The 27,266-nt window shown below is 63.3% G+C and overlaps 2 protein-coding genes across 3 annotated transcripts; both read left to right on the forward strand.

The window, feature by feature from the left end:
* The first annotated feature begins 700 nt into the window (after positions 1 to 700).
* Positions 701 to 4,333, forward strand: LOC118255277 (pepsin B-like). Its single transcript, XM_035561350.2, has 10 exons — positions 701 to 756; positions 1,059 to 1,212; positions 1,581 to 1,698; positions 2,286 to 2,404; positions 2,739 to 2,938; positions 3,075 to 3,197; positions 3,366 to 3,510; positions 3,806 to 3,904; positions 4,075 to 4,221; positions 4,322 to 4,333. Exons 1-10 carry the CDS (start codon positions 701 to 703, stop codon positions 4,331 to 4,333), a joined length of 1,173 nt encoding a protein of 390 aa, XP_035417243.2.
* A 4,223-nt stretch (positions 4,334 to 8,556) lies between these two features.
* Positions 8,557 to 25,901, forward strand: TFEB (transcription factor EB). 2 transcript variants are annotated; one of them, XM_035561603.2, is made up of 9 exons: positions 8,557 to 8,669; positions 20,289 to 20,536; positions 20,618 to 20,872; positions 20,960 to 21,040; positions 21,870 to 21,990; positions 22,220 to 22,276; positions 22,781 to 22,856; positions 23,035 to 23,182; positions 23,507 to 25,901. In XM_035561603.2, the coding sequence occupies exons 2-9, from the start codon at positions 20,342 to 20,344 to the stop codon at positions 23,939 to 23,941; spliced, it is 1,368 nt and encodes a 455-aa protein (XP_035417496.1). In that variant the 5' UTR covers positions 8,557 to 8,669; positions 20,289 to 20,341; the 3' UTR covers positions 23,942 to 25,901. The 2 variants fall into 2 exon arrangements, with proteins under 2 accessions (XP_035417496.1, XP_035417495.1); XM_035561602.2 differs by having other exon boundaries at positions 8,570 to 8,669; positions 20,618 to 21,040; positions 22,781 to 23,182.
* Positions 25,902 to 27,266: the final 1,365 nt, after the last annotated feature.

The following is a 27,266-nucleotide window of genomic DNA, read 5'->3' on the forward strand; positions in this document are numbered from 1 at the left end:
GTGATTTTTGTCCTAACCAGTGTGAAAGCGGATGGAAACCGGCTGGACTTGGACAGCGAAGGACTGTGAAGCTGCTGAAGGAGCGGAGAAGGACGGAGCAGGAGGCAGAGGGGTGCTGAGGCCACCTAGAAGGAGGCAGGAGAAGGAACCTCGTGGGCTCACCGAGGGCAGCAGAGCCCTGCAACGGGCTCTGGAAAAGCCTTGTCTCCAGTACCCACTGCTCCTCCACGCCAGAACCTCCTCGTGGCGGAGCTCGGTGTGCCTGGGCGGCTGAAAGGGAGGCAAAAGAGCACCGAGGTTCCTCCCTGCGCCGCGAGCTGTGAGCGCCTTTGTTTTGGGAAGGGTGGAACAGGTTTGAGAGAAAACGGCTCCAGCGTGCTGACTTTTTGATAACTCCTCTCCCCGCTGCGATAAGAACCGGCCCCTTAGCCGATGGCGATGCTTTGATGTGGCCACTGAAGGTGCGAGTCGCTCTGTTCTCATCTGGGCGCCCCGCTAAGGACACAAAATTCCCCAGATCCTCGTGGCCCCAAATACAAAGAAACCCTTCAAGCTGGGGTTACAGGTTCTGGTAATGGAAAACGGAGGTCAGCAGATAAGGGGGGGTCACTGCTTGCCACTATAAAGCCAGGAGCCCGGGTGGCTCACCCAGCTGCTGCAGCCTGCGGAGGTGATGCGCGGAGCTGTGGGTGCCAGCACCATGAAGTGGCTCATCCTGGCCATGCTGTGCCTCCAGCTCTCAGAGGGGCTGGTGAGGTGGGTCTGCGGGAGCGGGAAGAGCTCAGCAAGCAGAGCCCGGCCGGGTTTGTAGCCCCCCGTGTGCTGTGCTAGCCGAGGATAAGGTGTTTTTGTGCGCATCTGGCCTTGTGCCTCGCCATGAGCCATCGTTCTGCACCAGCACCAGCCCAGAATGTGTCCCTGGCTAGGAGGGGACCCTGGAGAAGCACCCAGCAGCCGAGCAGACAGCTCATGGATCCCAGAGGAGGTGTCATCTGAAAATGTCCAGTCTCCTGATTTCCTGCTTTTAAATTTATTTTTTATTTTCCCCCTCTGTGCAGGATCAAACTGAAGAAATACAAGTCCGCACGGGAGGCGATGAGGGAGGCAGGCGTGTTGGAGGACTACCTGAAGAAAATGAAGCACGACCCAGCCAGGAGATACCAATTCAAGAACAAACACACTGTGTACGAGCCGATGGCCAACCATCTGGATGTGAGTACAGGTTCCCCCTTTGCTTCCAGCTGTTGGAGCAAACTGTCCGCCCGTGAGCCTCCAGGGGCGTGAGATTTCTTTTTCTCACTCGTTCTTAAGCTTCTGTGTTAGATTTTAGAAAAGTTTTCTCCCAGCCTGAAAAGCTGTACTTTTCCATATGCAACAAAAGAAATATTTCATATCACTTTATCTGGGAGCAAAAGCAGGGTGGCCGTTCAGTCCCTTCCACCTACTTTGCTCCTGTAAGAGTGAGCTTGGGTTTTCCAGCATCCCTGAAAAGTGCTGGGTCCCGACACAGGGCTGGGAGGTGAAAGCCTGTCCCATTGCCGTCCCCGGGACCGTGGGGACATCCTGCCTCTTGTCCGCAGTCGTCCTACTTCGGGGAGATCAGCATTGGGACCCCCCCGCAGAACTTCCTGGTGCTCTTCGACACCGGCTCCTCCAACCTCTGGGTGCCCTCCACCCTGTGCCAGACGCCGGCTTGCAGTGAGTACCGGCAGGGGCGATGCTTGTGTTGCACAAAGCCCCCCCCCGGAGCACAGCTTAGTCCAACCACATGGGAAAAATCACAACGTCAGCCCCAAAATTAACCCTACTGCCTTTCTGGGGCTTTCTGAGGATGCAGAGCCCTTTCCCTTTATGTGGCTGGCTAATGATGGTGTCCAAATCTCTGTGGCTGCTGTGGGTGTCCTCAGGGTGCTGAAATCGCAGTGCTGGTGCTTGGCTCTCCGTGGATGGACGGAGGGGAGAGCAGAGCTGTGGCTGGAGGAGTTGGTGCCTCCTCGCCTGTAGTTCTCATCCACTGTCGTGCGCTGGCTGCGGGCAGCCACGGGGATTTAAGAGCTCACACTGGGAATCTGACGGGGTTATGATCACCATGGTCATTCCCTCGGGGGGATGCAGAGAAAACAGGGATGCAAAATTGCCTGCCTTGGAAACAGCCGCAGGGCAGATCCCCAGCCCGACCTGCTCCCTCCCTGGGCGTTATCGTGCGGCCCTGCGGGTGAGACCCCCCGGTGCGATACCGGGCGGTAGCATCCCCAGGAGCTCCCTCACCTCCTCACCTCACACAGGAAATCACGCCAGGTTCAACCCCCATGCCTCCTCCACCTTCATCAACAACAGCCGGACCTTCAGCCTGTCCTATGGCAGCGGCTCGCTGATGGTGATGCTGGGCTACGACACCCTGCAGGTGGGCACAGCCCTGCTCCGGCTGAGTTCCCTGATGGAAAGAGCCTGGGGGGCGGCTTCTGGAGAAGCCTGGAGAACCTGGGGGGCAGGTCTCGTGTCTCGTGTAGACAAGATTTGCACAAACCAGGTCCTGAGATGGGTAGGACCAGCATAAAGTGGTTATTGCGCCCTTCAGTTACCCAACTGGGGTTTTACCTTTTTAAAAACTGATTCCTAGTGGTTTTGCCAGGTGCCGGTGATGTTTTCACCAGCTGTGGGCTTGCAGTGTGCTCTCCGGGCTTGCGCTCTTTGGGTTTGCACCATCACGGCTGACGTGGCATCCCCATCCCCTCCAGATCCAGAGCATCAAGGTCAGAAACCAGGAGTTCGGGCTGAGCAAGGATGAGCCCTCCCAGCCTTTCTACTACGCCCAATTCGACGGGATCCTGGGCATGGCTTACCCCTCGCTGGCCGCGGGAGGGACGCCCACCGTGCTGCAGGGCATGCTGCAGCAGAACCAGCTCACCCAGCCCATCTTCAGCTTCTACTTCTCCCGGTAAAACCTGCCTGCATGTCCCACATGCATGTGTCCCTCTGACCGTCCCCATGCTGCTTCCTTGTGAATTTATCCCTTGCTGATCCATGCGCATCGTGGCTCGCTCTCTGCAGCTCTAACCCCGTTGTTTTCGCAGCCACCCCACCTACAACTACGGGGGGGAGCTCATTCTCGGAGGAGTGGACAGGAGGCTCTTCACCGGGGAGATCGTGTGGGCGCCGGTGACCCAGGAGCTGTACTGGCAGGTGGCGATTAACAAGTGAGTTGCGTTCGTCCCCGACGGGCATCACCCGCTTGGGAAACCCAGCCCCGAGCCAAGGGCTGAGCTTTGCATCTTGGAGGCTCCCAGGCTTTCAGACGCAGCCGAGACAGGTTCTGTTGCCCGTAGGTGCTTAGAGCAACATATTTCCCCCTTTTCTCTCCCCAGGTTTGCCATCGGACATTCGGCCATGGGCTGGTGCAGCCAGGGCTGCCAGGCCATCGTGGACACTGGGACGTTCCTGCTCGCGGTGCCCCAGCAGTACATGAAGAGCTTCCTGCAGGCCGTGGGCGCCCAGGAGACCAGCTACGGTGTAAGTGCTGGGCCTCCTTCAGAGGCGGGCACGGAGCAGGGGGGCTTGCAAATGAGCCAGAAACCCTGGATTTGAATAGATCCTGCAAAAACCCTGCAGTGTCTGCAGAGCACGGTGCTCAGGCAGCCTGGTGCATGGCCAGGGCGCTGCGCAGCGCAGGCCACCTCTCGTGGTTGGTGCTGATCCAGCCCTAAGTTCTCCATCAACTTAAACTCCCCGTCACGCTAAGTAAGCTCCCCGTCACCCTAAGCTCCCCACCACCCTAAGAAAGCTCCCTGTCACCCTCTCTCCCCAGTATGCCGTTGACTGCAGCCAGGTCCGGAACTTGCCCACCATCACCTTCGTCATCAATGGCATGTCGTTCCCGCTGTACCCCTCTGCCTACATCCTCAACGTATGTATCACCCAGCTGCCTCTCCCTGCTGGGTCCCGAAGGGAAAGGACCTGGTGGGGTTTTTTTGGGGGGGACAGCGATGCTCTCCCTCCCTGTACGAGCAGATCCCACCCTGCTGCAGGGTGCTGGTGCTTTCCGAGGCCCTGACTCCCCGTTATTCCCCCTTGCAGAGCAATGGTTACTGCACCGTTGGGATCGAGGCCACCTACCAGCCCTCCCAGAACGGGCAGCCGCTCTGGATTTTGGGTGACGTCTTCCTCAAGGAGTATTACACCGTCTTCGACATGGCGAACAACCGCGTCGGCTTCGCCCCATCGGCAAAGAGGAGGGGGCAGTGAAATCCAGCGAGCCTTGCTGGAGTGCTGCGGGGTCCCTACGGGCCTTTATGCTCCCTTACGTGCCCTCTGTCTCTCCAAGGTTTCTGCGTGAGATTGTTCTCTGTCTCCCGTTGCCAATAAACCACAGCACCTGCAAGTGCCTCTGCGCTGCGTTTGCTGAGCGAGGGCTGGGCGCCAGCTGAGGGCTCGTGTGTCTCCGACAGCAAGCAAAGCGCTGTGACACGCTTCTGGGCAGCTTTCTGCAAAGTCAGCACAGAGAAAGCAGCAGGAGAGCTGTCCCTGTTCAAATCCAGTGCTTACACCACGCTGTCTGCCCCCAGCAGCTGATGGGACAGAGACTCAGCCTTTATCCGTAGGGAATTACTGAGCACGTGCTTGGAGGCAGTGCTGCTGAGCTCCTGGGTGCAAAGGTGCCCAGCCTCTCCATGAGGCTTTGCAGCCCAGCTGGGAGGGTCTTAAACACAGATGGTGTTGGTGTAAAACAGCAAACACAGCCCCAGGGAGAGGGGTTCCCTGAGGAGTTCCCCAAAAGCCGGCTCTGCTTGATACTGGTGCAGCTGTGCGTGCATGTGAGCAGCTGAGGACCAAAGAGCCGAGCCCCAGCAGCGGGGCCGGGTGCTCCCCACCTCTGTCCCTCTTGCTTTGGGCATTTGGAACCCCCCCCAGGGATGTGTGTGGGGAGCGAGCGATCTCCCATGCCTCTGGATATGGCTTAGCAAAGACCCGTGGTGAGGTCAGAGTGGGATACGAGCCCAGTTGAGGTTAGCCATGCTGTCCAGCTGACCCTAAATCCCGCTTGATCAGGTAAGGCAATAGCCAGAGCATTGGGAGGCACAGGGTGGGGCAGGAGGGAGCCGTTCCTGGCACCTGGGAGAGGGCAGTGTCTTCTGCAGCAAGCGGAGAGCAGCAGGAGGCTCGGGTAACACCGCTTTCCTGGGATCCAGACTTGTTTCTTAGAAGCTCTTTATCACCGGGGCTCGTTATCAGATATATTAATAGCTCTGTCATCTCAGCAGAGAAAGGACACAAACTCCTCCGTGCTTTGTGTCAAAATATTGACACAGGCTGAGTGCAGCGATATGGAGATTAGACGGGAGCAGATCGCAGGGAAGGGCATTTCTGCGCCGTGCAACAAAGCGTGGAGGTCTCGGGGAGCCGCAGCTGCTCCGGCAGCACAGCCCTGCCTGGCTCGTCCCCAAAAAGAGGGGAAAAATCTGCACCACGGCCTGTGCAGACAAGGCTGCCGGGCTGATGGGGACACGGGGACAGTCATCGTGGGGACCCATCGTCCCTAACGCACCTGAGCATCCTTGGGGTAACAGCTAATGAGCTGCTGTGAATCCAAGTGTCTTTGGTCTTTTGGAGCTGGTTGAGTGGTTGGAGCTGGGTGGGTAAAACGCCTTCCAGGGCTGCTATATGGAGCAATTTCTAGCCCCCCTCTCGGTTTTCTTGGGGGGGCATTAGCAGGGCTATAGGGCACCGAGGGGCAGAAGGGGAAGAAAGGACAAATGCCAGGGAAGCGAGATGTTTTGGGGCCACGTGCTGCTGCCCAGGAGGCTCAGAATGGTGCTGAAAACCCACCCCTACTGTTTGGTGCCAGCTGGAGGATGTAAAACACGCCGTGGGCTTGCACAGAAGAAATACGGCGGGCTGCGGTGCTACTTCACTAAATTTTGGCTGCGTGGAGAGGTTGAAGGAAGGTCACCAGCGTCGGGAATTTCCATGTGATATGAAGGCACACATTGCCTTTGTTTCCTGGAAAGACTGAGCTAGTGGAAAGAGAAAATACCTTAGCCTCTGGAAAACAACAGAATCGTGCTTCTTATCAGATGTCCTGTATTTGATTTCAGTACCAAACTGGCCGGCCTGGTAGCACCCAGGCGCCTGAGTAAGGTAGCAAACCGCGGAGAGAAGTGCGTGGGATGTGTTGGCACCGGGTGGGCGCAGCGGGGACGTGGTGGAGCCGCCGTCACCGCAGCCATGGGGAGGCTGCTGCTGGCCCTGCTCTGCCTGCAGCCCGTGGAAGGGAAGGTGAGGCGAGTCCCCGACGTCTTGCTGCCCCATGCCCTGCAGGATCCCCCCGAGGAAGGGCGGATCTGTATGGGAGCGAGCGGGGTGCCGGAGGGGGTCCCGGAGCACCTCCAAGCAGAGCCAGGCAGGAAATACCAGCTCCGCAGTGACGAACTACCTGGATGTAAGTGTGAAAGCTTCCTTCCTTCCTTCCTTCCTTCCTTCCCCCAGCTCTGGTGTTTTGGGACTGCTGCCTGCTCCGTGCTCTGGCAGCCTGGCGGCTCTGCTCCCGTCCCCGCTGTGCGGGCTTGTTGCTGGGTGATGTTGGAAAACGAGGGCAGGAAGCAAGCCTGTCCCTACCCTGATCTGACTTCTCTTGGACAAAGCTGAGTTTGATGGTTATAGGGCAGATCTGAGTGCCGCGGACTCAGGGTATGGCGCCTGGCCTCACCGATGATTTTTTTATGAGCTGTCACCAAGGCCTTGCTGTGCTGTAGCTGCCCCGGATGCTCTCTGGGGCTGCGAGCCCATCCTACAACCCCATAACTCTCCGGGTTCTCAGCGACCAGGGGCAGTATCGCTGGCTTTGAGGTAGCCAACACCACGGCTTTGCCCTGGCAGCTTGGGGACGCCAAGCATTGCCTGCAGGCAGAGCAGAGCTGACCCCAGCCCGGGCACCTGCTCTGTCATCCCAGTGGCTGAGGAATCCCATTAAATCTGAGCAGAGAGGCTGCAGCTTTCCCGTGTCTGCAACACCTTATCCTGCCTTGGACCCACCGGCAGTCTCCAAACCTCCTGCAGTGCATGAATACAGGGCTTTGAATTGAGGTTTCCAGGTGCTCCCTGGCCTGCAGCTTTCAGATGTGTGCAGACACTTTGGGTTTGCAGTGAGGACACATTTGGGATCGTCTTTTTGATTAGGACGCAGATTCCCCCGGGGAGAACACCACAACCGGGGTAAATTTGGGCTGTGCCGTGCGCTCAGCCACGTCCTGGGGACCCCGAGGTCACTGGAGCCGTCGGGAACCTGCGTGGAGCAGGACGAGCAGAAGTGGGGAGCTGCATGCGAGGTCTGGGGGGGCTGCCCGCGTGTGTTTACCAAGAAATTAGGGATTAAAAAGTGTTATGGAAAGGCGCTCGGTGGGAACAAAGGAACGTGTCTGTTCTCCAGGCTGGTTTTGTTCTCCAGGGGTAAATCTTCCTCTTCACCGCTGTGGGCCCGAAGGATGGGTGATGAGAGGCTGTGACGTGTCCCCACCGCCCTTTGTCCTCCAGGTTGCTGCTGATCCTCTGTGTCCACAACGAGCCTCGGGTGTGGGTGCAGGGAGATGCACGACCCTTGTGCAAGGAGCTGCACGACCCAGTGCAAGGTGCTGCATGCCCCTCGTGCAAGGAGCTGCAATACACAGTGCAAGGTGCTGCACGACCCTAGTGCAAGGAGCTGCACGACCCAGTGCAAGGTGCTGCACGACCCAGTGCAAGGTGCTGCATGCCCCTCGTGCAAGGAGCTGCAATACACAGTGCAAGGAGCTGCACGACCCTAGTGCAAGGAGCTGCACGACCCCGGCACAAGGAGCTGCAGGACCCCGGCACAAGGAGCTGCACAACCCCTGAGCAAGGAGCTGCATGACCCTGGTGTGAGGAGCTGCATGATTCAGTGCAAGGAGTTGCACGACCGTGGTGCAGGGAGCTGCACAGTCCCAGTGCAGGGAAATGCACGACCCTGGTGCAGCGAGCTGCATGGTCCTGGTGCGAGGAGCTGCACAACCCTGGTGCAGGGAGTTGCACGACCTCAGTGCAAGGAGCTGCGTGAGCCTGGTGTAAGGAGCTACATAACCCCTGCGCAAGGAGCTGCGCAACCCTGGTGCAGGGAGCTGCGTGACCCCCGTGCAAGGAGCTGCATGACCCCGGTGCAAGGAGCTGTGTGATTCAGTGCAAAGAGTTGCACGGCCCTGGTGCAGGGAGCTGTAGGACCCTGGCACAAGGAGCTGCACAACCCTGGTGCAGGGAGCTGCACGATTCAGCGCGAGGAGTTGCATAACCCTGCTGTAGGGAGCTGCACAATCCCAGTGCAGGGAGCTGCAGAGTCCTGGTGCACGAAGATACACAACCCTAGTGCACGGAGCCGCACAGGCACCGGTGCAAGGCTCAGCCTGAACCCGGCCCGGCCCGGCCCTGCCTCCCCCTTCAGCCCACACCCGGGATAAACCGGCCCGAAGCGGGGCCGGGACTACAACTCCCGGCAGGGGCGGGCAGCCCTGCCCCGGGCGGACTACAGCTCCCGGCGTGCCGAGCCGAGCCGAGCCGAGCCGAGCCGAGCCGTGCCGGGCAGGCAGTGCTGCCCTCCCTCGGTGCGGGAGCAGCGGGACCGAGCCGGGCCGGGCCGGGCCAGGCCGAGCCGAGCCGGGCCGAGCCGGGTGAGTGCCGCGGGGTGGGGTCGGTGGGGGGGGTGGGGGGGGGGCTCCTTCCTTGCTCCGGGCTCGCAACCTTGTTTTTTTTTTTTTTTTAATTATTTTATTTTTTTTTCCCTCTTATTTTCTTTATTTTTGTGTTGCTGGCAGCGTGGTTTTTTAGCTTAATTTTTTCCTTTTCCCCCCTGTTTTTTCCCTCCTTTCGTTTACCCGAGAATTCCCCCCCCCCAGCCGAAAAGGGGGGGGTGCACCCGAGCACCCCCCCGCCTCCATTAGGTTCGCTTTTTGGGGGTTTAGGGGGTGCCCCCCCCCCATGCACACACACAGGGAAACTGAGGCACGGATGCTCAGCCCCCGGTGCCCCCCCCGGGACGGGTTTGCTGGGGGCTCGGTGCACCCCCAGGGGCACCCCCCTGGCTGGGGGGGGGGGGGGCAAAGGGCACCCCCAAAATCCCCCCCCCAGGTCTCAACTAGGCCATTTCGAGGTCTGCGAGAGGCCTTCCCCCCCCCCCCCCACCCGAGCAACTTTTTTGGGATCCCCGAGCGTGGGGGGGGCGGGAGGGGGGGGGGGCTGCTGTTAACCTCCTCGCGCCCCTTAATTATTCCGGCGAATTAATTGCGAAGCAGGGACGATTACGCCAGCCCTCGCGCCCGTGTCCTCTAAAAGCCTCGGTGAGTCAGATGATGGGGAAATTTCCTTTAAAAAAATTAAAGAGAGAGAGAGGGGGAGAGAGGAACAAAATAAATATGGAGGTTATTGTTGTGCTCTCCCAAGATAAATAAATAAGCCCGCAGACGAGCGGGGCCTGCTTCCAGGAATCGCAGCGCTTCTGCGGCGTCCCCTGCCCTTGAGGCACGGGGGGGGCTCGCAGGGGGTTTATTTTATTTTGATAGATCGGCAGCGGGTGGAGGTTGCGGGGTTTGGGGGATTTCCCCCCCCCTCCCCCCCCCAGCTCTCCCCTTTTTGCTTTTCCCCGCTGCCGCCGCCGCCTTCGCTCGCCTTCATGCACGGCCGCTGCGGAGGAGGGAGCGGGGCTGCGCCGTCCCGGCTTCCCCATGGGTGCTTTGGGGGGGTGCTGAGCCCACCCTGAACCCCCCCCCCCCCACTCCGGGGGTCTGGGGGGGGTGACACCCTGCTGGGGGGCGGGGGGGGGGGGTGTCAGCGCTGGGGGCTCGGGTACCGCCAGGTGCGGAAGCGGCGAGCGGCACGTGCTGACCCCACGGCACGGAGGGGCCGGCGGGTTTGGGGAGGATGCTGGCTGCGCCCCCCCCCAGCTCCCCCCCCCCCCCCCCATCACCACCACCCTTATCAGTAGGAAACCGCTCGGGGTGGGGCTGGGTGCAGCGGGGGCGACTCCAGCATCCGGGCGTTTTTGGGACGCGGCCGCCCTTCCAGCTCGGTCTTTTTTTTTTTTTTTTGTCCCGTGCGCGCGGCGGCGGCGAGCTGGCGGCACGTGCGTGCGCGGCCCCACGGCTGAGCCGCTGCTCCTGCGATGCTCTCGGGGAAGGGGAGGGCACCCCGGGCCTGCGAGCCGCTGCGACATGGAGGGTTGGGGCTGGGGGGTGCATTTCCAGCTGGGGAGTTGGGGAAAAATGGCTGGGGAAGAGGGTGTGGGGTTGTCGAGGGCACGGTGAGGGGGGCACCGGTAAAGCGGATGCACCCAGGGCAGCAGTGCGGCACCGCCGCTCCCTGCACCCCTCCTGCGTTTTGGGGGGTGCTGGCGCGGTGAAGGCATGGACCAAAGCCCCGCATCTGTGTTTCTCCATCCTTTTCTGGGGGGGCAGTAGATGGCACAGAAGATTTCCTGGTGCTGAGCACGGCACAGACGCCTTCTCCATCCCCTCTGCAGCTGGTTCCCACCAGGTGCCTCGCCCCGTCCCCGAATTTCCCCAATTAATCGTTTTTCCTGGCCTATTCCTTTGCGGGAGGCGAGTGACCGCTAGCATGGTGGCTCTGGCATGGTGCCGCCACGGGGGCTCTGTCCCCAGGGCCGCTTGGAGTTGGTGCTTTGGTTTTTTGGGGGGCACCTCGAGCTGTGCCACCCTGTCACCGCTGCCCGGTTATGGTGCGCATCGGTCCAAGAGGAAAGGGACCAGCGCCGGCCACGTGCCAGGGTGAGCTCAGCACATCCACGTCCCCGCGTCATCCCCCGGGGAGTCCCGGTGGCCACGGGCTCTGATGCTGACCCACGGTGGCCGAGTCCTGACGCCTTCCCCGTTTGCTTTGGGGATTTGGGGGCTGAAGCGGGAGCAACGCGGCGGCGCTGCAACGCGCAGGGGTGAAGTGACGATCGCTTCGCCAGGGCGCAGGCAGGAAATACGTGCTCGTCTTCCCCCTGCCCCGGTGCTGCTGCGTCCCGAAGGAGCCCGGTGGGTGCCGGTGACTCGCCGCGGTTGGGTTTTGGCACAGCCAGGGGTTTGCGCCCTCGCCAGCCGGGGCTGCAGGCCCGGAGCTGCCCGGCTGTGGGATGCAGGAGGCTGAGCCCCGGGCTCCAGCAGCCGCCGGGGACCCGGAGCAAACTCCAGTTCTGCTCCTTCCCCTCCAGTGAGACCCGAGGGAGGCGGGGGCGATGAGAAATCACTAAGCAAAACTCGAAGGACGGGCACGGGGCTGCCCCCGGTGCCTGCACCGCCGCTTCTGGAGGGGCCAACCCGCTCTGCCACCCTCTTCCACCCGCCTTGGTGCTGGGCAGGCAGCGGAGCAAAGCTATAAATATTAAATGGCAAAAAAGCGAGAAAGAGAGGGGGGAAAAAAAACAAAAAAAAACCCCACACAACCAGGCCATACGGTTTCCCCGTGGGTGGAAGAAGAGAGCGCGCGAGGGCAGAGCCCCGAGAGAGGCCTCGCTCCTGGAGAGAGGCAGCGCGGTGGCCCCGGGGGGTGGCGATGGTCCCGGGGGGCTGGATCCTGGGGACCCCACTTGGTGCCTGAGGACGGTGGGACACGGGCAGGGCCCTCCGTGCCGCTGGGGAACGGGGATGCGCTGTCCCTGGAGGCGTTTTGGGAAGGTAGGCGTTATAGGGTGGGGGCTGAGCTCGTCCTGCCCACCCCCAGGGCTCTGCCCGGATGGGGTGGTTTGGGTCTGGTCCCTTTGGGTGCTGGGATGGAGGAGCCTGGAGGCTGCTTGCGAGGCTCCACACGGAGCTTAAATGCTCTCCTTTACTTAAACCGGTGCACCTTTCTCACCGGCTAAACCTGAAACGCCCAAGCAACATCTTTCCCCGCCGGGTAACTCGCTTTTATTTTATTTTTTTTTTTCCTCGCCGTACGTGCATGCAATTAATGGAAGTGATTTAATTCTCGTATAAACAGCTGGGAAGCTGAAGGCGGTGCCGTCGGTAAAGAGCTGTTTGCCATCCCGTGCCTCCTTTCCCACCGCTCCGTCCTGCCCGGCCCCGTCGTGGCGTGCCCCGGGCCGGCTGTAAATTCTCCTTTCAGCGCGTGGCCGAACCTCGAGCGCAGTTTGTGCAGCTGCTGCCCCGGCGCCCAGGTGCCAAAATTCGCAGGGATGTGAGGGCACCCGGCCTGGGTCCCTTGGCTGCCCGGTGGGGCGAGCCCACCTGCGGCGGTGGGAGCCCGCACGGGGCTGGGGGGGGGGGGGGGGGGAGCGGTTGTCCCTGGTGCGGGGTCCGTGCTGTCACCGATGTGCCCCCCACCCCGCCTGGCAGCGTGTGCTCGGGGACAGGCGTGTCCCCAAGCGACGGGGGCGGCTCTGGCTGTCCCCCAGGCTGGTTTGGAGGAATCGCACGGGGTTGGGAGCTTTTAGGAGGAAAGGATGGGGGCGAAGAGGGTGCTGGGGAGGTTTTGCAGCCGGGGGGGTGTGGGGGGGGTCTGGTTGGGCAGAGCGGGGGCCGCGTTTCCTGGCTCGCGGGCGGAGGGTCGGGTCGGGTGCCAGCGGGCTCGTCGCTGACAGCAGCTCCTGCCTTATCTGCAGCAGGGTGGGTGCCTATCGCAGCCCCAGCGCCGCGCCAGCTACTCCGGGGCCGGCTCTGCTTCCATGTGCCGGGGCTGGGGGGCTTGGTGCCCTTCGCGCCCCCCTCCAGGCGAAGACCTCGTCCGGATAAATCCCAGCCTGCTCGGGCAAAACCTCTCGGCTCCGGCGTGGTCAAGCCAGCGTAACGCGTGGCACGGGACCCGAGCAAGAAGGGAGAACACCCCCGGCCTCGTGCACCCGCCTCGCTGCGGGGCAGGGGCTGGCTTCGCACCGGGGGCTCCCGGCGTCCGCCTTTGACCTTGGCGAGCGGCGCGGAGAGGAGAAACGTCCCCGCCGCGGGTAAGGTGCCGCCGCCGGCCGCTCCCCGGGGCTGGTGGCAGGGAGAGCCCGAGGGCCGCCGAGGAGGCCGTGTCACCGGCCGTCCCCGAGTTGTTTATGAGCGGGGCCGGGGAACAGCTGCAGCTCCTGGGGCCGGGGCGGCCGCGGGGCCGGGGCGGGCGGGCGGCCGCGGTACGGTTACATGAAATCCACCTTGCGAGCGGGCGGGCCGCGGCGTATTTATAAATATTACCTCCTTGCAGCAGCACGGCACTGGGGGGGAGGACGGCCGGGGGCGGCGCTGGCAGCACCCACGGTTCGGGTCGCAGGTGGCTGCTGTCACCCAGCGCCTTCTGCGGCGCCCGGAGAGGGGCTGGGGGCTTGGCTGTGCTGGGTGTCCCCGCATAGGGACCCCCCCCCGGCAGGGTTTTGGGGAGCACCGTGGTGTGCTGGGCCGCCCCCCTGCTTGCACCCCGAGCTGGGGGAATGCGGAGAGAGGCGTGCTTCCAGTTTCCCTTAGGGATTATTCCTGCATTTTTAAAGAAAAAATAAATAACAACCAGCACCCAAGTGGTGCGGGGTGACCCCGGGGTGGGGTTTTCCCCTCCCGTTCCCGTCTCTCTCCCTTCTCCGGGGGGAGCAGGACGCCGAGGCCCTGTGTCCTTCCCCGCCGGCACGGCCGGGGCCTCCCCAAGGTCACTCCGCTCTCCTGCTCCCCGCTGCACGGCCGCCGCGGTCCGGGCCCGATTAATCACTCAGCTCGGGGTGGTGCCGGGCCGACACGGCCCTTCCCGGCCCCTGCGCGGCCGTTGGCTCGTCCTCGCCCCAGGAACGTCCTTCTGCCTGTTAACACTTTTATTTTTAATTGCCTGCCTCTCCGGGAGGGGAGGGCGGCAACTTGTCGGCTCTGGCTGTTTGTGCTCGCGGCGGTCGGCCTGACAGGGATGTTTCAATCGGGGGCCCCTGCGCAGCGCCGGCTGCTTTCCTGCTGCAGGAAAGGATTTGGCTCCGTTTCGGGGCCTCTGCGGGGGCAGGGTCTGGCCCTACAATGGCAAGGTCCCAGCCTCTGCCTGCTGTGCCACTGGGGTGGCACCGTGGCCATCCCCGTGCCGCGGCGGGCGTTTTGGGGCGGAGGAGGGCTGTAGGAGCAAGGCTTTGTACTATTGACCCCATAAAGGTGGCCACGTGCAAGTGGGAACCTGGCTTCTGGGGATGTCCTTGGTGCCTCCAGAACCGGGGGCTCACGGCGGTTATTCTGCTCCAGGGATGACGCTGTGACAAGGGACGCTCAGGGTGGCTCTCGGTGACCGTACACCGATGCTTTTTGGGTCCCGAGACCTCCCCATCAGGGCCCCGGTTCTCTTAGGGTCCTGGGCTCCCTGGTTCTCTTGGGGTCCCGCTGCCATCCGCAGCTCGCCGCCCGCACCGAGCGTTAATGTTTTCACTGTGCCAAATGTCTGGGCCGCTTCCAAGAGCAGCATTTAACGCATGGCAGGGAAAACATTTGGCCTTTGACCCAAGCGCCTGTTAACAACGCCGTGGTCCACGTTTCTCAAATGCCGGGGCTAAAAACAGGCCCGGTGACTCAGGCGCTCGCTGGCGCTGTCAACTGACTCCTGCTGGGATTTGCCAAGTTCCCCCCCCTCCGCCTTCTCCTTCTCCCTTTCAGGGCTGCGTGCTGGTGGCGCAGGGAAGGTGCCTCGGGCTGGGTCGGCCCCGTCCGTCTCCGAGGGCGCTGCTGCTCTCCGGGCTGCCCCCCCGTTCCCACCTCCCCGTCCTCATCCTCGAGGAGAGCCGGCTGGGTGCGGCCTCGGGAGCCTCTGGTCCAGCCCCAAGCGGAGCCGTCGGATGGGGATGCTCAGGGCTGAGCCTGGTTTGAGCCTTGGGCGTCTCCAAGGATGGAGAGCGTCCCGCTGCCGGGGTTTGGCCACCCTCGTGGGGAGGAATTCCTTCCTCCCACCCCGGGTCCGATCCTGCCCCGCTGCCCCGTGCGCCAAAAAGGAGCCGCACGCCGCAGCAGCGCGCTCCTCCTCTGCGTGCCGATGGAGATGAGGGACCCCGTCCTTCCTCCCGCTGGGTGCCAGCATCACCCGACCCCTGACACCGCGGGGACGCTGGCACGGCGTAAATCCCCCCCACCCCCGCCAAGTCGGGGCGAGGGGAGGCTGCGGGGCAGGTCCCAGCTGCGCGGCACCGGCCGGGTGCCAGCCCACGTCGCTGGCAGGGCGGCACGGCGGCAGCACGGCAGCAGCTCACCCGCCTGGCCCGGGGGGGCTTTCCCGGGGGCTCTCCCATGGGGTGAGCATCGTCCGACGGGGAGGGTGCAGGAGGTGACAATGGGGACGCAGCTGCCCGCGGGGTGGGACCCCAGCCCTGCGGGTGGCCCCAGCACAGGCACAAAATGGAGAGGGTGCGAGGAGGCTCTGCGCAGGGAGGATGTGCCGGCACCGTGCCGGCCCCGTAGGGCATCACACCGGCGTCCTTGTTGTCCCCCAGACTTGATGCCACCGTCCTGGTGGCAGCCAGCACCGGCGTACCCAGCAGCGGGCACTGCTATGGGTGCCGGAGGGACCCCCCTGTGAGCTGCGCCCCTCATCCCACGCGGGGCCGGATCCAGCTGGGTGACGCTGGCACCCTCTCCGGGCACACCGAGGGAGCGGGATCCCATCCCTTGGAGGGACAAGGAGCAGCACCTGCCCCTCCATCACTGCTCTCGGCAGGGGGGGGGGGGGTTGTCACCGCCGGCAGCTCCGCGGCCGCTCTGCCCTTTCCCGGTGGCCCCGAGGGGCCGCGATGGGGCAGACCCTGCCGGGGCTCTGGCACCCGGGGGAGCCGGGTGGCGGTGGCTGCAGCTATTTTTGTCCCTCTCTTTCCCCGGCCCCACTGCTGACTCCCGTGCTGCAGCGAGACGAGCGAGCAGGTTGGGAGGCTTTTTTGCAACTTCCTCCGCCCGCGCCCGCTGCGGCTGCTGCTGCGTTAAAAGCAGGGCCCTAAAAATGAGGAAACGCGGGGCCGGCGCAGGAGCTGGGCAGGGCGGCGAGGAGCGCGGAGGAGCTGCGAGGGGCCAGCCCCGGCGCCCGGAGACCCCCCCTTGTCCCCTGCCACCCCCTGCCCAGGTAACGCGTGTCCCCCTTCCTGCCTGTCCGCGGGTGGCTTTGCTGGGGGCACCCCGTGGGGTGGCTTTTGGGGTGACGGCTGGGACAGCCGGGTGCCTTTATTGCCTCTTGGCACCCAGAGCCAGGCTGGAACGAAGCCGTGGGGTGGGAGCAGGAGGCGCTGGGTGCCCTCGGAGCAAATCTCAGCGTGGGCTGAGCACCGCCACCGCCGCGTGTCCTGGCCGGGCTGGGGGCTGCCCTGCACCCAGGGGGCTGCCGCGTCCCCAAAACGGCCGCGGGTGCTTCGCCAGGGCCGGGCTGGGGTGCACGGGGGTGTCCTCGCGCGCTGCCCCCGCGTGTCCCCCCCACTCCCTGCGTTTGAAAAACAAAAACCAGGAAGGAAGGCTCGGCGGGCGCTCGCTGCTCGTACCAAGAAGCGGAGCTATTTTCACTTCTTCCTTCCCCGTTTCCTTTTCTCAGCCCTCGTGCTTGTCAATGAAGCAGCACAGGGCCGGGGGGGGGGGGGGGGGCAGCACGGTCACCCGCCCCCCCTCCCCGGCTCCCCAGGGCCGGGGCAGGCTCAAGCTGCCGATTGATTTTTCCGTTCATAATGCCCGCGGGCGACTGGCACACGCGCGTGCGTGGGACGGCCGCGGAGCTTCCCGGTGTCCTGGCAGTGGGATGGGGTGGGGGTCTCGGCTCCATCCCTCGGGCATTGCCCCCCCCCCCCCCTCCTTCCAGCCTTCTGCCCTGGCGGAGGTGGTGCACTCGCTGGGTGCCGCTTCCCCGGGAGGGTAACGCGATCCTGCTGGGGCTGTGTGCAGGGACTGGCTCCAGGCAGGTTTTATTTTTAACCCCGGCTTCTTAGGGTTTTTGCCTCCCAGCCGCATCCGGGCTCGGAGGTGCGCTCGGGGACGAGGCGATGGGGGGCCGTGCACAGGGCCAGCACGGGGACAGCAGGGTGGCACCGGTAGCGGGGTGCCCTTGGCTGCTGTCCCCGCTGTGTGAGCAGCTCTGGGGACACCTCTGTCCCTTTGTGGGGCCGCTGGCCTCGTGTGGGGACAGAGGGGGGCTGCGGGGCCGCGCAAAGCCCCACGGAGCAGCGGTGGGGTCGGTGCCGTGAGGGCAGCTCCGGCTGTGGTTATTCCCGAGCTCTGCCGGGGCACGGGAGGATCCGCCCGATGAAATAACACCCCCGAGGAAAGGCAGGAAAGGTCCAGAAATAACCGTGCCGCTCAGTAGCACCGGGGATGTTCTGAAGGGAGATGAATTCCTTGGCTCCGGCCTCGCACGGGGTTGGGGCAGCGTGTCCGGGGGGCGCCGGCAGCGCTCACCCTGCTGCACACAACCGGGAGGGACGCCGTCCTGAGCCAACCATCTCCGCTCCCAGCAGGAGCTTTTCTCTCTAAAAGCTGCCCGGATTTTAGGGTGCGGTGACGCGGGGATTTGCTTTTTCCCCCCCTGAGGACCCAGGGGCAGGTCTGCGGCGTTCCCAGCACTCGCAGCGCCGGGGGTTTCCTTCGGGAAATCCGTGCCATGCTCCGTGCACCTCGCGGGGCAGCTTGGGCTCCCCGGGCTCTTTCCCCGTTTCCCTCTCACCTTCTCACCCTGTGGCTCGTTCCCCCTCCGTCCCCTTCCCGTCGCCCCCCCCACCGCCCCGCTCCATCCCCGGCTCCGCTCGGTGACCGCTGGGGACGTCGCCCCGAGCAGGTGCCCCGGCAGCACCCGCGGGGTAACCCAATGCCCGAGCACACCCTGGGCTCCGCGCCGCCGGGGCTGGGCACCCTCTCAGAGCCAGACGAGCCGCTGCCATGCATGGGGCAGGGGGGAGATGGGACAGATCCTGACCCCCCCCCCCCCCCCCAGGGTCCCCTCCAGGCAAGGACTGGGTCCGGGCGAGCCGCTGGATGTGCTTTGTCCTGGATGCGAACGCCTTTCTCCTTCCCAGGACTGGCAGGAATCCCAAACGTGGTCCTGTCCGCCCGAGAGACGCAGGATGTGTCCCCTGGGGGGGGGACGGGACGTGTCCCCTGGGGTGCCGCCCCGCTCCCCGGCCCACCCCGGCCCTCTCCCTCCTGGTGGGGCTGAGTCAGAGCGAAAGCAGAAGCTGCTGGGCACTCCGGGGGGGCGCAGCCGAGCAGAACCAAGCGGGTTATTTTAAACCTGACCCAGTTTCCCCCTCTGCTTATCGCTCGCTCGAGGCCGGGCCCTGCTCTGACCACCCTTCCCCATCTCGCCCTCGGCGGCGCCCCTTCTCCGTGGCTGCCAGCAGGGGTTTCCCTGGGGGGGGTGGGGTGGGAAAAGCAGCGTTTTCTGCTCCCCCCGCCCCCGTTTCCTATACAGGGGCTGAGGGGGGGGCGTCCTGCAGCCAGGCGGGTTTGGGGGGGACGGGGATGACGGGTGCCGTGCCGTGGGTGGCTGCGCTTCGGCACGCTTCCCGTGACACCCTCCCGCTCCGTGCCCTTTCTGAAAAGTGTCCCTGGGAGCCCCAAAACGCCCCCCCAGCTCTGCAGCTCCATCCTCGCCCTTCAAACTGGGTTTCCCCGGCGCCGGAGGTGCCGGCCCCTCGTGTTTCACCTTCCCCCTGCTCCCCTCCGTGTCCTCACCCCGTGCCCACCCAGCCCGGCCACGCAGCCCCCGCTGGATGGCTCGTGGGGCCTGGAGCTGCTGGCTTGGAACCAGGGTGGGCGATCCCACAGGGTCCCACGCACCGCTTGAAATCCCTTCCTGCCATCCCCTTGTGCTGGAAGCATCCCAGAAAACATCACTTTCTGGGGCTGGATGCTTTTCCCCCTCCGTGCCCTGGCTGTGCCTCGCTGTGCCCCGTGCTCGTTGGATGTCCCGGCTGCTCTTGGAGGCTTGCGCTCTGTATTTGGGGTTATTATCCCCCCCCCCGTATGTATAAGCTGTGATTTACCCCCCTCCAGCCTTGTTTTATTCCTCGCATGAATAAAATTCCTGGCATCGCCGGATCCCACCAGCCTTTACAACTCAGCTGTTGCTCATCTCCAGCGTCCTCCTGTGCCCTCTCCAAGGCCGTTTGCGCCGGCATCTTAACGAAGCTCTGCTCGCTAACTGTCCCAGGCCCCTCTTCTCCCTGCCCCCTTCAGATGGGCCACCATGTCTAATTAATTACCTTCCCCTTGCTGTTCAATAGCTGGCTCTTGATCCATGTAATCGTATTTCTGTCCACGCTGGCTTGATTTAATTTCCCCCTTAGGATACGGCGTGGCACCGTGTGTCGGACGCCTCGCTGAACCCCCGCCGTGCTGCATCCACCGTGTCCCCTTTGTCTGCGATTACACATTGTGTTTAAACAGCAAAGCCCTCCGGATTCGTCTGGTCGTGCTGCTGCCTCACGTGCCCCAGGGCTGCCCTACAAGAGGGGACGGGGACTTTGCAGAGCCCTGGTCCCATGTCCCCATCCCATCCCTATCCCACAACCGCATCCGCGGTTCCCAGCGGAGCTTCATACCCCGGGCAGGGCAGCTCATGCAGCCGTCCCCTGGCCCCGTGGCTGTCCCCTTGTCCCAGCAGCCTCCCCTGCCCTCCTTGGGCCACCGTCCCCTTTTGTACGGGGGAACAAGGGCAGCTCTGTGCGCCGTGGGGCCACGCACGCCTCTCCCCGCCGCCGCGCTCGCGTGCCGGCCCGGCACAAAGCCGCGTTGTTCGCCCGTGCCGCAGCGGAGGTTTGGTTGCGGCCCGCCTGCGGCGCCTGGCACGGGGCTGCCTTTTCTTCCCGGCCTTCCCTTGCTTTCTCTTTCTCTTTTAGGCTGCTCTGGCTTTTTGCTCTTGCTTTGCACCCCTATTTTCGGGGCTTGGTGGCTCCAGAGCAAGCTCCGGCAGGATGTGAGGCTGCGCTTGCTGGGGACGGGGTCCCAGCCGTGCCCCTTGCCATCCCCATCTCCCCCAGGGTGTCCCCTGAGCCCCGCCGTGCCCTGTCCCCTCCTCCCCTCGTTGTCCCCAGGGCCAGCGGCGCCGTCACGGGGAGCTGCGGGCAGACCCGTCCGTCTGTCTGTCTGTCGTTAGGGCGGCTGTCCTTTCTTGCTCATCCGCATTGGGGCAGAGCCCGGCTGCCCCGGCGCGATGCCCGACGCGCGGCTCTGTGATGGCAGCACCCAAATTTGAGCCAAAATTTGAGCCAAGGCTTCGTAGCGACGTCAGGAGCAGGATCAATCCTGCGGCTCAGCCGTAGCGCCAGGTGCTCCAGGACATCCCCTCCCCGTGCCTCAATTTCAAAGCAGGCAGTCATATTCCTGACGTCTTTCTCCTTTTAGGGTCACCTCTGTGCCTGGTGGGCGCCCGTGGCCCCCCGCCCCCCCGCTGCACCATGGCGTCCCGCATCGGCCTGCGGATGGAGCTGATGAAGCAGCAGGCGCAGCAGGAGGCCGAGAGGGAGCGCATGCAGCAGCAGATGATGATGAACTACATGCAGCAGCAGCGGATGCCGGTGGCCTCCAGCCCGGCCATCAACACCCCCGTCCACTACCAGTCCCCGCCGCCCGTGCCCGGAGAGGTCCTCAAGGTACGGTGCTGGGCACGGGGTGTGTGTGGGGGGGGAGATTTGGGGGCAGCACGGGGGCCCTGACGGGTTATTTCCACGCAGGTGCAGTCCTACCTGGAGAACCCCACCACCTACCACCTGCAGAAGTCGCGGGACAAGAAGGTGCAGGCGTACCTCTCCGAGACCTACGGGAACAAGTTCGCCGCCCACGTCAGCCCCGCCAGCCACTCGCCAAAGCCACCTCCGGCCGCGTCCCCCGGCGTGCGGCCCGGCCACGTCCTGTCCTCCTCGGCGGGCAACAGCGCGCCCAACAGCCCCATGGCCATGCTCAACATCGGCTCCAACCCCGAGAGGGAGGTGAGGAGGGGGCCGCCGGGCTGCTGGGGGGGCACGGGGACCCTCAGCACGGCCTGGAAAGTGACACCGTATGCCTTTCTCTTGCAGTTCGATGAGGTCATCGATGACATCATGCGCCTGGATGATGTTTTGGGCTATATGAACCCCGAAGTCCACATGCCCAACACGGTGAGTCTCAACCGTGGGCAGCGAGAGGGAAGGGGTCTGGGGGGGCTGCCGTGGGCTGGGTGGCACGGGGGTGACCTGTCCCTGTGCCACGGCCCCGCGGCAGTGCTGGTGCTCCTGCGTGGCCCCGTACCAGTGGGAAATCAGACGTTACGGTGTGTGCATGAACCAGCCCGGCTTCCTGCTGATTTGCTCTCTTGTGTGGCCCCAAGAGCCATCGTGACACCTGGGGAGGGGGGACAACACTGGGCAGAGCTGGCTCAGACCCGAGGGGGGGACAGGGACCAGCAGGGGGGCCTGGCCAACCTCGGGCTGGGGAAGGGAGGCAGCGAAATGGCCCTTCCGCGACTGCAAAAGCCAGTTCTTCAGCTTCTTGTCCTCTTTAATGCCAGTCCAGAGCCCTTATAAAATGCTGGAGCAGTGGCAGAGGGGCACGGGAGGGGTGGAGCCACAGCATGGGGGGACAGTGGTGCCAGGGGAGGCTCCCCCCGCCAGCAGCTCGCCCAGCGCAGCGCCACCTCCCGAGGCCAGGTCCGTAGGGTGGCTTGAGCCTTGCAGTGGGATTCATCCTGCCGGGCCCTCCTCGGATGTGATTCACCTGCCCTATTTTAGATGCTGGCCGTGGGAGGGGATCAGCTGCGCCCTTTGAAGTCCTGTTTTCTTGGCGACTCTGATTATAGCTATTTTAAGGGCCCAGGAAGACAATTATACCTGCCCAGTCTGCGCACTCGCGTCCCAGAGGCCAAGGAGCTGGGCTTAAACCCCGATCCCGCAGCCGAGCCTCTCTCCCGGCCCCGGATGGAGCTAACCCGCCTGTCCCTTTGCTTTCCAGCTGCCGATGTCCAGCAGTCACATGAATGTGTACAGCGGGGACCCCCAGGTGACCGCCTCGCTCGTCGGCGTCACCAGCAGCTCCTGCCCCGCCGACCTCACCCAGAAGAGAGAGCTGACAGGTACGTCACCTGCCCCGGGTACGTCCCCAGCCCTTGGCACGTCCCCAGCCCCAGAGCATGTCCCCAGCCCCAGGCACGTCCCCACGGCTGGAGCCCGTGGTGACAGCGAGGACCGGGGCTGGCCGGGGTTCCCCTGTCCCCGCGGGTGGCAAGGATGGCTCTGGGGGATGCTGACGGGGCGAGACGCAGCCTCATCCTCTCCGGGTGATGCTGTGGGTCTCTGTTGCAGATGCCGAGAGCCGAGCCCTGGCAAAGGAGCGTCAGAAGAAAGACAATCACAACCTGAGTGAGTTGGGTGCTGGCTTCCCGGGGGTGGCACGGCGTTCCCTCTCCGACCCCGGCACCCTCCGTCCTCCTTCCCCCTCTGTCTGCGCTGGGTCCCCTTCCCCTCCCATCTCACCCTAAGGGGAAGACCCCCACGGCCGCCTCTTTCCCAGCTCTGCAAAACGCCTGTGGTGCCGCAAACACGCGGTTGTTGTTCCCATTAGCACCGGGGGAAGGTCAGAGCTGCGGGGGCGATGGATGGGAGCGGGACCAGGGCTGGGAGCCAGACCAGGACCAGAGCTCGCTGCTGAGCCCCGGGGAGCTCAGTGCCAACGGGCAGGAGGAGCTCTGCCTCCTCTATTGAAGCTCTCAGCTTGTCTTAAACCATGCAGGTTTTTCACCCTGAGCTCCCCAACTCCGAAGGGACCCCTAGGGGCACAACGTCCCCCATCCCCGCGAGCTGGGGCAGCGGTGCGGCGCTGCTCCCCCCGTCTCCTCACCGCTCCCCTCTCTTCTCGCCCTGCAGTTGAGAGGCGGCGGAGGTTCAACATCAACGACCGCATCAAGGAGCTGGGGATGCTGATCCCCAAGGCCAACGACCTGTACGTATCCCCGGTGGCTGCAGGGCTGGGATACCCGCGGCTCTCGTGGGCTTGCTCCGCACCGTGCGCGGCCCTGTGGCAGGAGATCCTTGCAGAGGGGCGTTTTGGGGGAGCAGGTGCAGGCAGCAATCCTTTCTGTTTTTTTTTTTTTTTCTTTTTTTTCCGTCCTGCACCGCAGGGACGTGCGCTGGAACAAAGGGACAATCCTGAAGGCTTCGGTGGACTACATCAAGAGGATGCAGAAGGACTTGCAGAGGTCGCGGGACCTGGAGAACCACTCCCGGCGGCTGGAGATGACGAACAAGCAGCTGCTGCTCCGCATCCAGGTGCGTTTCCCCGTCCTCTGCCCTGCTCTGCTCTGCTCCAGCTGCCAGCACGCCTCACTCCTGCCCCACCAGCGGGGCCGGGCAGAGGCTCCCTCCCCCTTTTGGGGCTGCCAACTCACCGGGAACACCGGGGGCTGGGGCCACCGCAGCAAGTGATGCCAAGCTCTGCATGGGTCACCGCTCCCGTCCTTCCCCATGAGCTTCCCGGTCCCTCTGTCCCCTTTTCCCTGCCATTTCTGCGCCTCCCTTCTGCCCTCCCGCCTCCGTGCGCCCTGTCCCCGTGTCCCCATGTCCCCACCGAGTCTTCCTACACTCTCTTGGCAGGAGCTGGAGATGCAGGCGCGCGTCCACGGGCTGCCCACCTCCTCGCCCTCGGGTGTCAACGTGGCCGAGCTGGCCCAGCAGGTGGTGAAGCAAGAAGCCGGCGGGGACGAGGGGACGCTGGAGCCGCTGCTGCCCCCCCCGGACCCCGAATCGCAGCCGACGCTGCCTCCACCGCCGCAGTCTCCCTACCACCAGCTGGACTTTACCCACAGCCTGAGCTTCGACGACGGCTCCCGGGGCTTCCCGGATAGCCTGGAGCCCGGCCACGGCGCTTCCTTCCCTTCGCTCTCCAAGAAGGAGCTGGACTTGATGCTGATGCAGGACACCATGCTGCCCCTGGCCTCCGACCCCTTGTTCTCGGCCATGTCCCCAGAGGCCTCCAAGGCCAGCAGTCGCCGCAGCAGCTTCAGCATGGAGGACGCGGACATGCTGTGACGAGGAGCTGCGCCCGCGCTGGGGGCGAGGACTGGGCCTTCGAGTTTGGTTGCTGAAGTCACGGCGCGCTCTTCCTCCCCTCCCCGGAGGAGGAGCCCGTCCCGCCGAGCACTTGAATCTACGTAGGAGTACATTTTCTCTATGCAACGGGGGGGGCTCGCTTCAAGGCTCGCCGGGTACCGCCACGTCTTTTGCAAGCTTTTTATTTTATTTTTATTTTTTTGCCCGGAGCTGGAGCCGACCTTCTTGGCTTGCCGTGCCATTGACCTGACTGCAGCTTTCCAAGCCCTCGGCTGCTTTCGCCTTCCAGCAAAACCCTCCCGGACCGCGCTCCTTCCCCGGGGCTCAGAGCGGAGCAAGGAGCCCCCAAGACCCTGGAGGGAGAGGATGCTCAGAGCTTTTTGCCTTGCTACCCCCTCGCTCCCCCCCAGTCTTCCCGCACGGTGGCCTCACGGATGCCATCGGTGGCTGCGCCCCGGTGCCGCCTCCCCGCGGGGGCTTCTCTTTCCCTGCGGGTGCCGGGGAGGCAGGAGCGGTGCTGCCGGGCCCCGCAGCACCGACCTCCTCCTCTAGGTAGCGGGGAGAGCAAATTAATTCACGGGGCACGGGAGGGGTCCTGTGAGTTTTGTTGCTTCGGCGTCCTGGGGCTCGTTTGGGCGTGCAGCTCTGCCACAGCTCGTGCAAACCCTCGGGGGGTCTGGCAGCACCCCAAACCCCGTTGTCACCTGGGCACCGGTGACATCCACCCCGCAGACGTGCCCCTGCCCCAAAAGGCCACACCGCGGCTCCAACGCTGACGTTCTGCCCTGCGTCCCCGGGCACGGCGGCTGTGGCTGGGGATGGTTTGTGGCGATTCCCCACGGGGCTCCTTGCTCTTCCCCCCATCGCCAGCTCGCTCCCCAGCCACAACAGCTCACCCACGGGGCCGTGGGACCTCGGTCATCAGCGCTGCTGGTGGTAGGAGGGAGCTGGGGACAGGAGGGGGAACTGCTCAAAGCGAAAATGCTGCACTGACTTGGTGTGAAGCCCAAAGGGGGGTGCGGGGAAAGGCTGGAGAGAGGCGACCCCTTTGCAAAACCCCATTAGAGCACAGCGTTAGCCCCCCGGGCTGCGGGAGGTTGGATGATGGAGACCGTGGGTACACGGCCAGGAGCTTGTGTGGGGACAAGGGTCACGTTGTGCACCGAGGACGGGGAATGTCGTGGCTGGCGGGGTCAGGACACGATGGGAAAGCGTGATGGAGAAGGAGCAACGAGGTGGGATCACGAGGTGGCACGTGGGATGGCCCCAACGCCCCCCGGGGAAGCTCCCATCGGATGTGGAGGGTGCAGGGAAGTGCGGGGACGAGAGGAGGGAAGGGGCAGAGAGGTGGTGGCGGTGCCGGGCAGGGGCAGGCGAGCAGAGGGGGCGGCCGGGTGGGGTGCACGCCGGCGGGTTTGGGGCCGTTTCACCCCAAAGTCTTCACAGGAGGCCTTGGCGTCCTTCGTGCGCTGCCGTTAGTGCCTGTAAAGAGAATAATCCCGGCGGGCGGTGCCCCCGCGCTGCGCTCAGCATCCCCGCGCACTGCTCCGTGGGGGCGGCTGCTGCGGACACCGGCGGCTGCTTTGGGATGGCCGCACGCCACCACAAGCCCTGTGGGATTTACCGTGGCCATAAAACGGTTACACCAGGCCCTCGTGCTGCTATATAGCACGTGGGGGGCTGGCTGGGGCCCCCACCGGTGGTCGTCCGCTGCTCAGCGCCAGACGGGGCATCCCCCCAGGCCGTGAGTTAGCAGTTGTGGATTATTATTATTATTATTATTATTATTTTTTAATCTTTTGGGGTTTTTGTTTGTCTTTTTTTTTTTTTTAATGCACTGTGCTCTGATTAAAAAATTTTACTACTGTTTTATAAATAAATGTATAAAAGAATGAACTGGAATGGAAGAAGAATCATTAAAATATATTTATTTACAACACGCCGGAGCATCGCAGCGTGGCCTTGTTTCTTCTGTACCCGGAGGAGGGAGGCGTGGGGCACCCAGAGCCCTGTTCCCCTCGTGGTGCTGGGGCAGCACCCTCGTTTCTCCCAGGGCTGAACCTGGGGGCTGCTGTTTTGGTGCTTTTTTACTTGTTTTTTTTTTTTTTCAAAAATCCCAGGTTGGTTGGAAGGGGGAGCGCTGGTGCTGCTCTGATTCAGCCCCCCCCCGGGGTTGTTTGGGGTTTTCAGGAGGGACACCGCTCTGCAGCTCCGGTGGTGCTGACCCAGCTGCTGATTGCTTAATGGGAACCAGGCCCCCTAATTAACAAATAGTTGCAAGCCCCGAGGGAAGCAGGGCTGGGAGGGATCGAGTCCCTAGAGCTGAGTGGCTTCATGGTGGCCCTGCCTGACCCTTGTGGGGTTGTCCTAGGAGCTCAGGTGGGTCTCCTGCTTGTGGGGTCACCCCTGGAGCAGGGCTGGGGCTGCTCTGCCCCCTGCTCAGCTCCACCTGGGGGTACTGCAGGGGCCCTGGGGTGCTGTGACGTCCCTGTGCGGGGTGCCTGGACCCCCAGCTTGCAGGGCACGGTGGGCCCACTGCTTCCACGCCGTGCCCCTGCAGCCCTTGGGGGAGCTGGGCAGCCCCACAGCCTGCAATTAGCATCTGGCTGGTTAATTAAACCCCAGGAGAAGGGGTGTGCACGCTGTGCCAGGGACCTGGTGGTCCCCGAGAGCTGGTGGGGTGGGCAGGGGGCTGAGCCCCCGCCTGGCAAAGCTCATCCCACCCTGTGCTGATCCCATCCAGGTCCCTGCTACCCCTCTGTGCCCCTCGGCCACGGCATTAAACACATGCATAGAGGGGGAAAAAAAAAAAAAAAACCAGGATTCGGCCTTTAAATAGACTTCCCAGGGTGGAAAATCACAGGGGCTGATCTCGGAAACTTTATTAAAAGCGAAAGGGGAGAAAAGAGAGAGAGGAGGCTTGGGGGGAGAGAAGGAGTAAGTGGTTTCAGCCACTTGAAAAAAAAAATCCTGATTTGATTTATCTGGGGAGTGTGAACACTAAATAGAGAACAACGCCTGAAGTGTGAATTATTTCCTATATTAACACAGAGAAAAACTGATAGCCTTTTCATGTCAAGAGAATAGCGTGAAGGGGAGGGAGGGGGGGCTGACATTGTTCAATCTCTGGGTTTGCTCACTCTTTATCAGGCTGAGATCAAAATTTATTCCCAGGATGAGGCCTGCAGCCCGGCTGAGGCCCTAGAGATTTTTAAGGGCCTAATTAAGAAAACAGGATGAAAATGGCGAAATAAGAGGGCAATTTACTTCTTGCAGAATAGGGAGATCAAATCAACTTATGAGC

The sequence above is a fragment of the Cygnus atratus genome, chromosome 24 (assembly GCF_013377495.2).
Source record: "Cygnus atratus isolate AKBS03 ecotype Queensland, Australia chromosome 24, CAtr_DNAZoo_HiC_assembly, whole genome shotgun sequence".
Taxonomy (NCBI): Eukaryota; Metazoa; Chordata; class Aves; order Anseriformes; family Anatidae; genus Cygnus; species Cygnus atratus.

Excerpts from the sequence above, each read along its gene's own strand:
- TFEB (XM_035561602.2), top strand. The coding sequence starts at position 20,342 with ATGGCGTCCCGCATCGGCCTGCGGATGGAGCTGATGAAGCAGCAGGCG. Across the intron at positions 20,537-20,617 it reads TGCCCGGAGAGGTCCTCAAG|GTGCAGTCCTACCTGGAGAA; the intron begins GTACGGTGCTGG and ends ATTTCCACGCAG. Across the intron at positions 22,277-22,780 it reads GAAAGACAATCACAACCTGA|TTGAGAGGCGGCGGAGGTTC; the intron begins GTGAGTTGGGTG and ends CTCGCCCTGCAG.
- LOC118255277 (XM_035561350.2), top strand. The coding sequence starts at position 701 with ATGAAGTGGCTCATCCTGGCCATGCTGTGCCTCCAGCTCTCAGAGGGG. Across the intron at positions 757-1,058 it reads CTCTCAGAGGGGCTGGTGAG|GATCAAACTGAAGAAATACA; the intron begins GTGGGTCTGCGG and ends CCCTCTGTGCAG. Across the intron at positions 1,213-1,580 it reads CGATGGCCAACCATCTGGAT|TCGTCCTACTTCGGGGAGAT; the intron begins GTGAGTACAGGT and ends TCTTGTCCGCAG.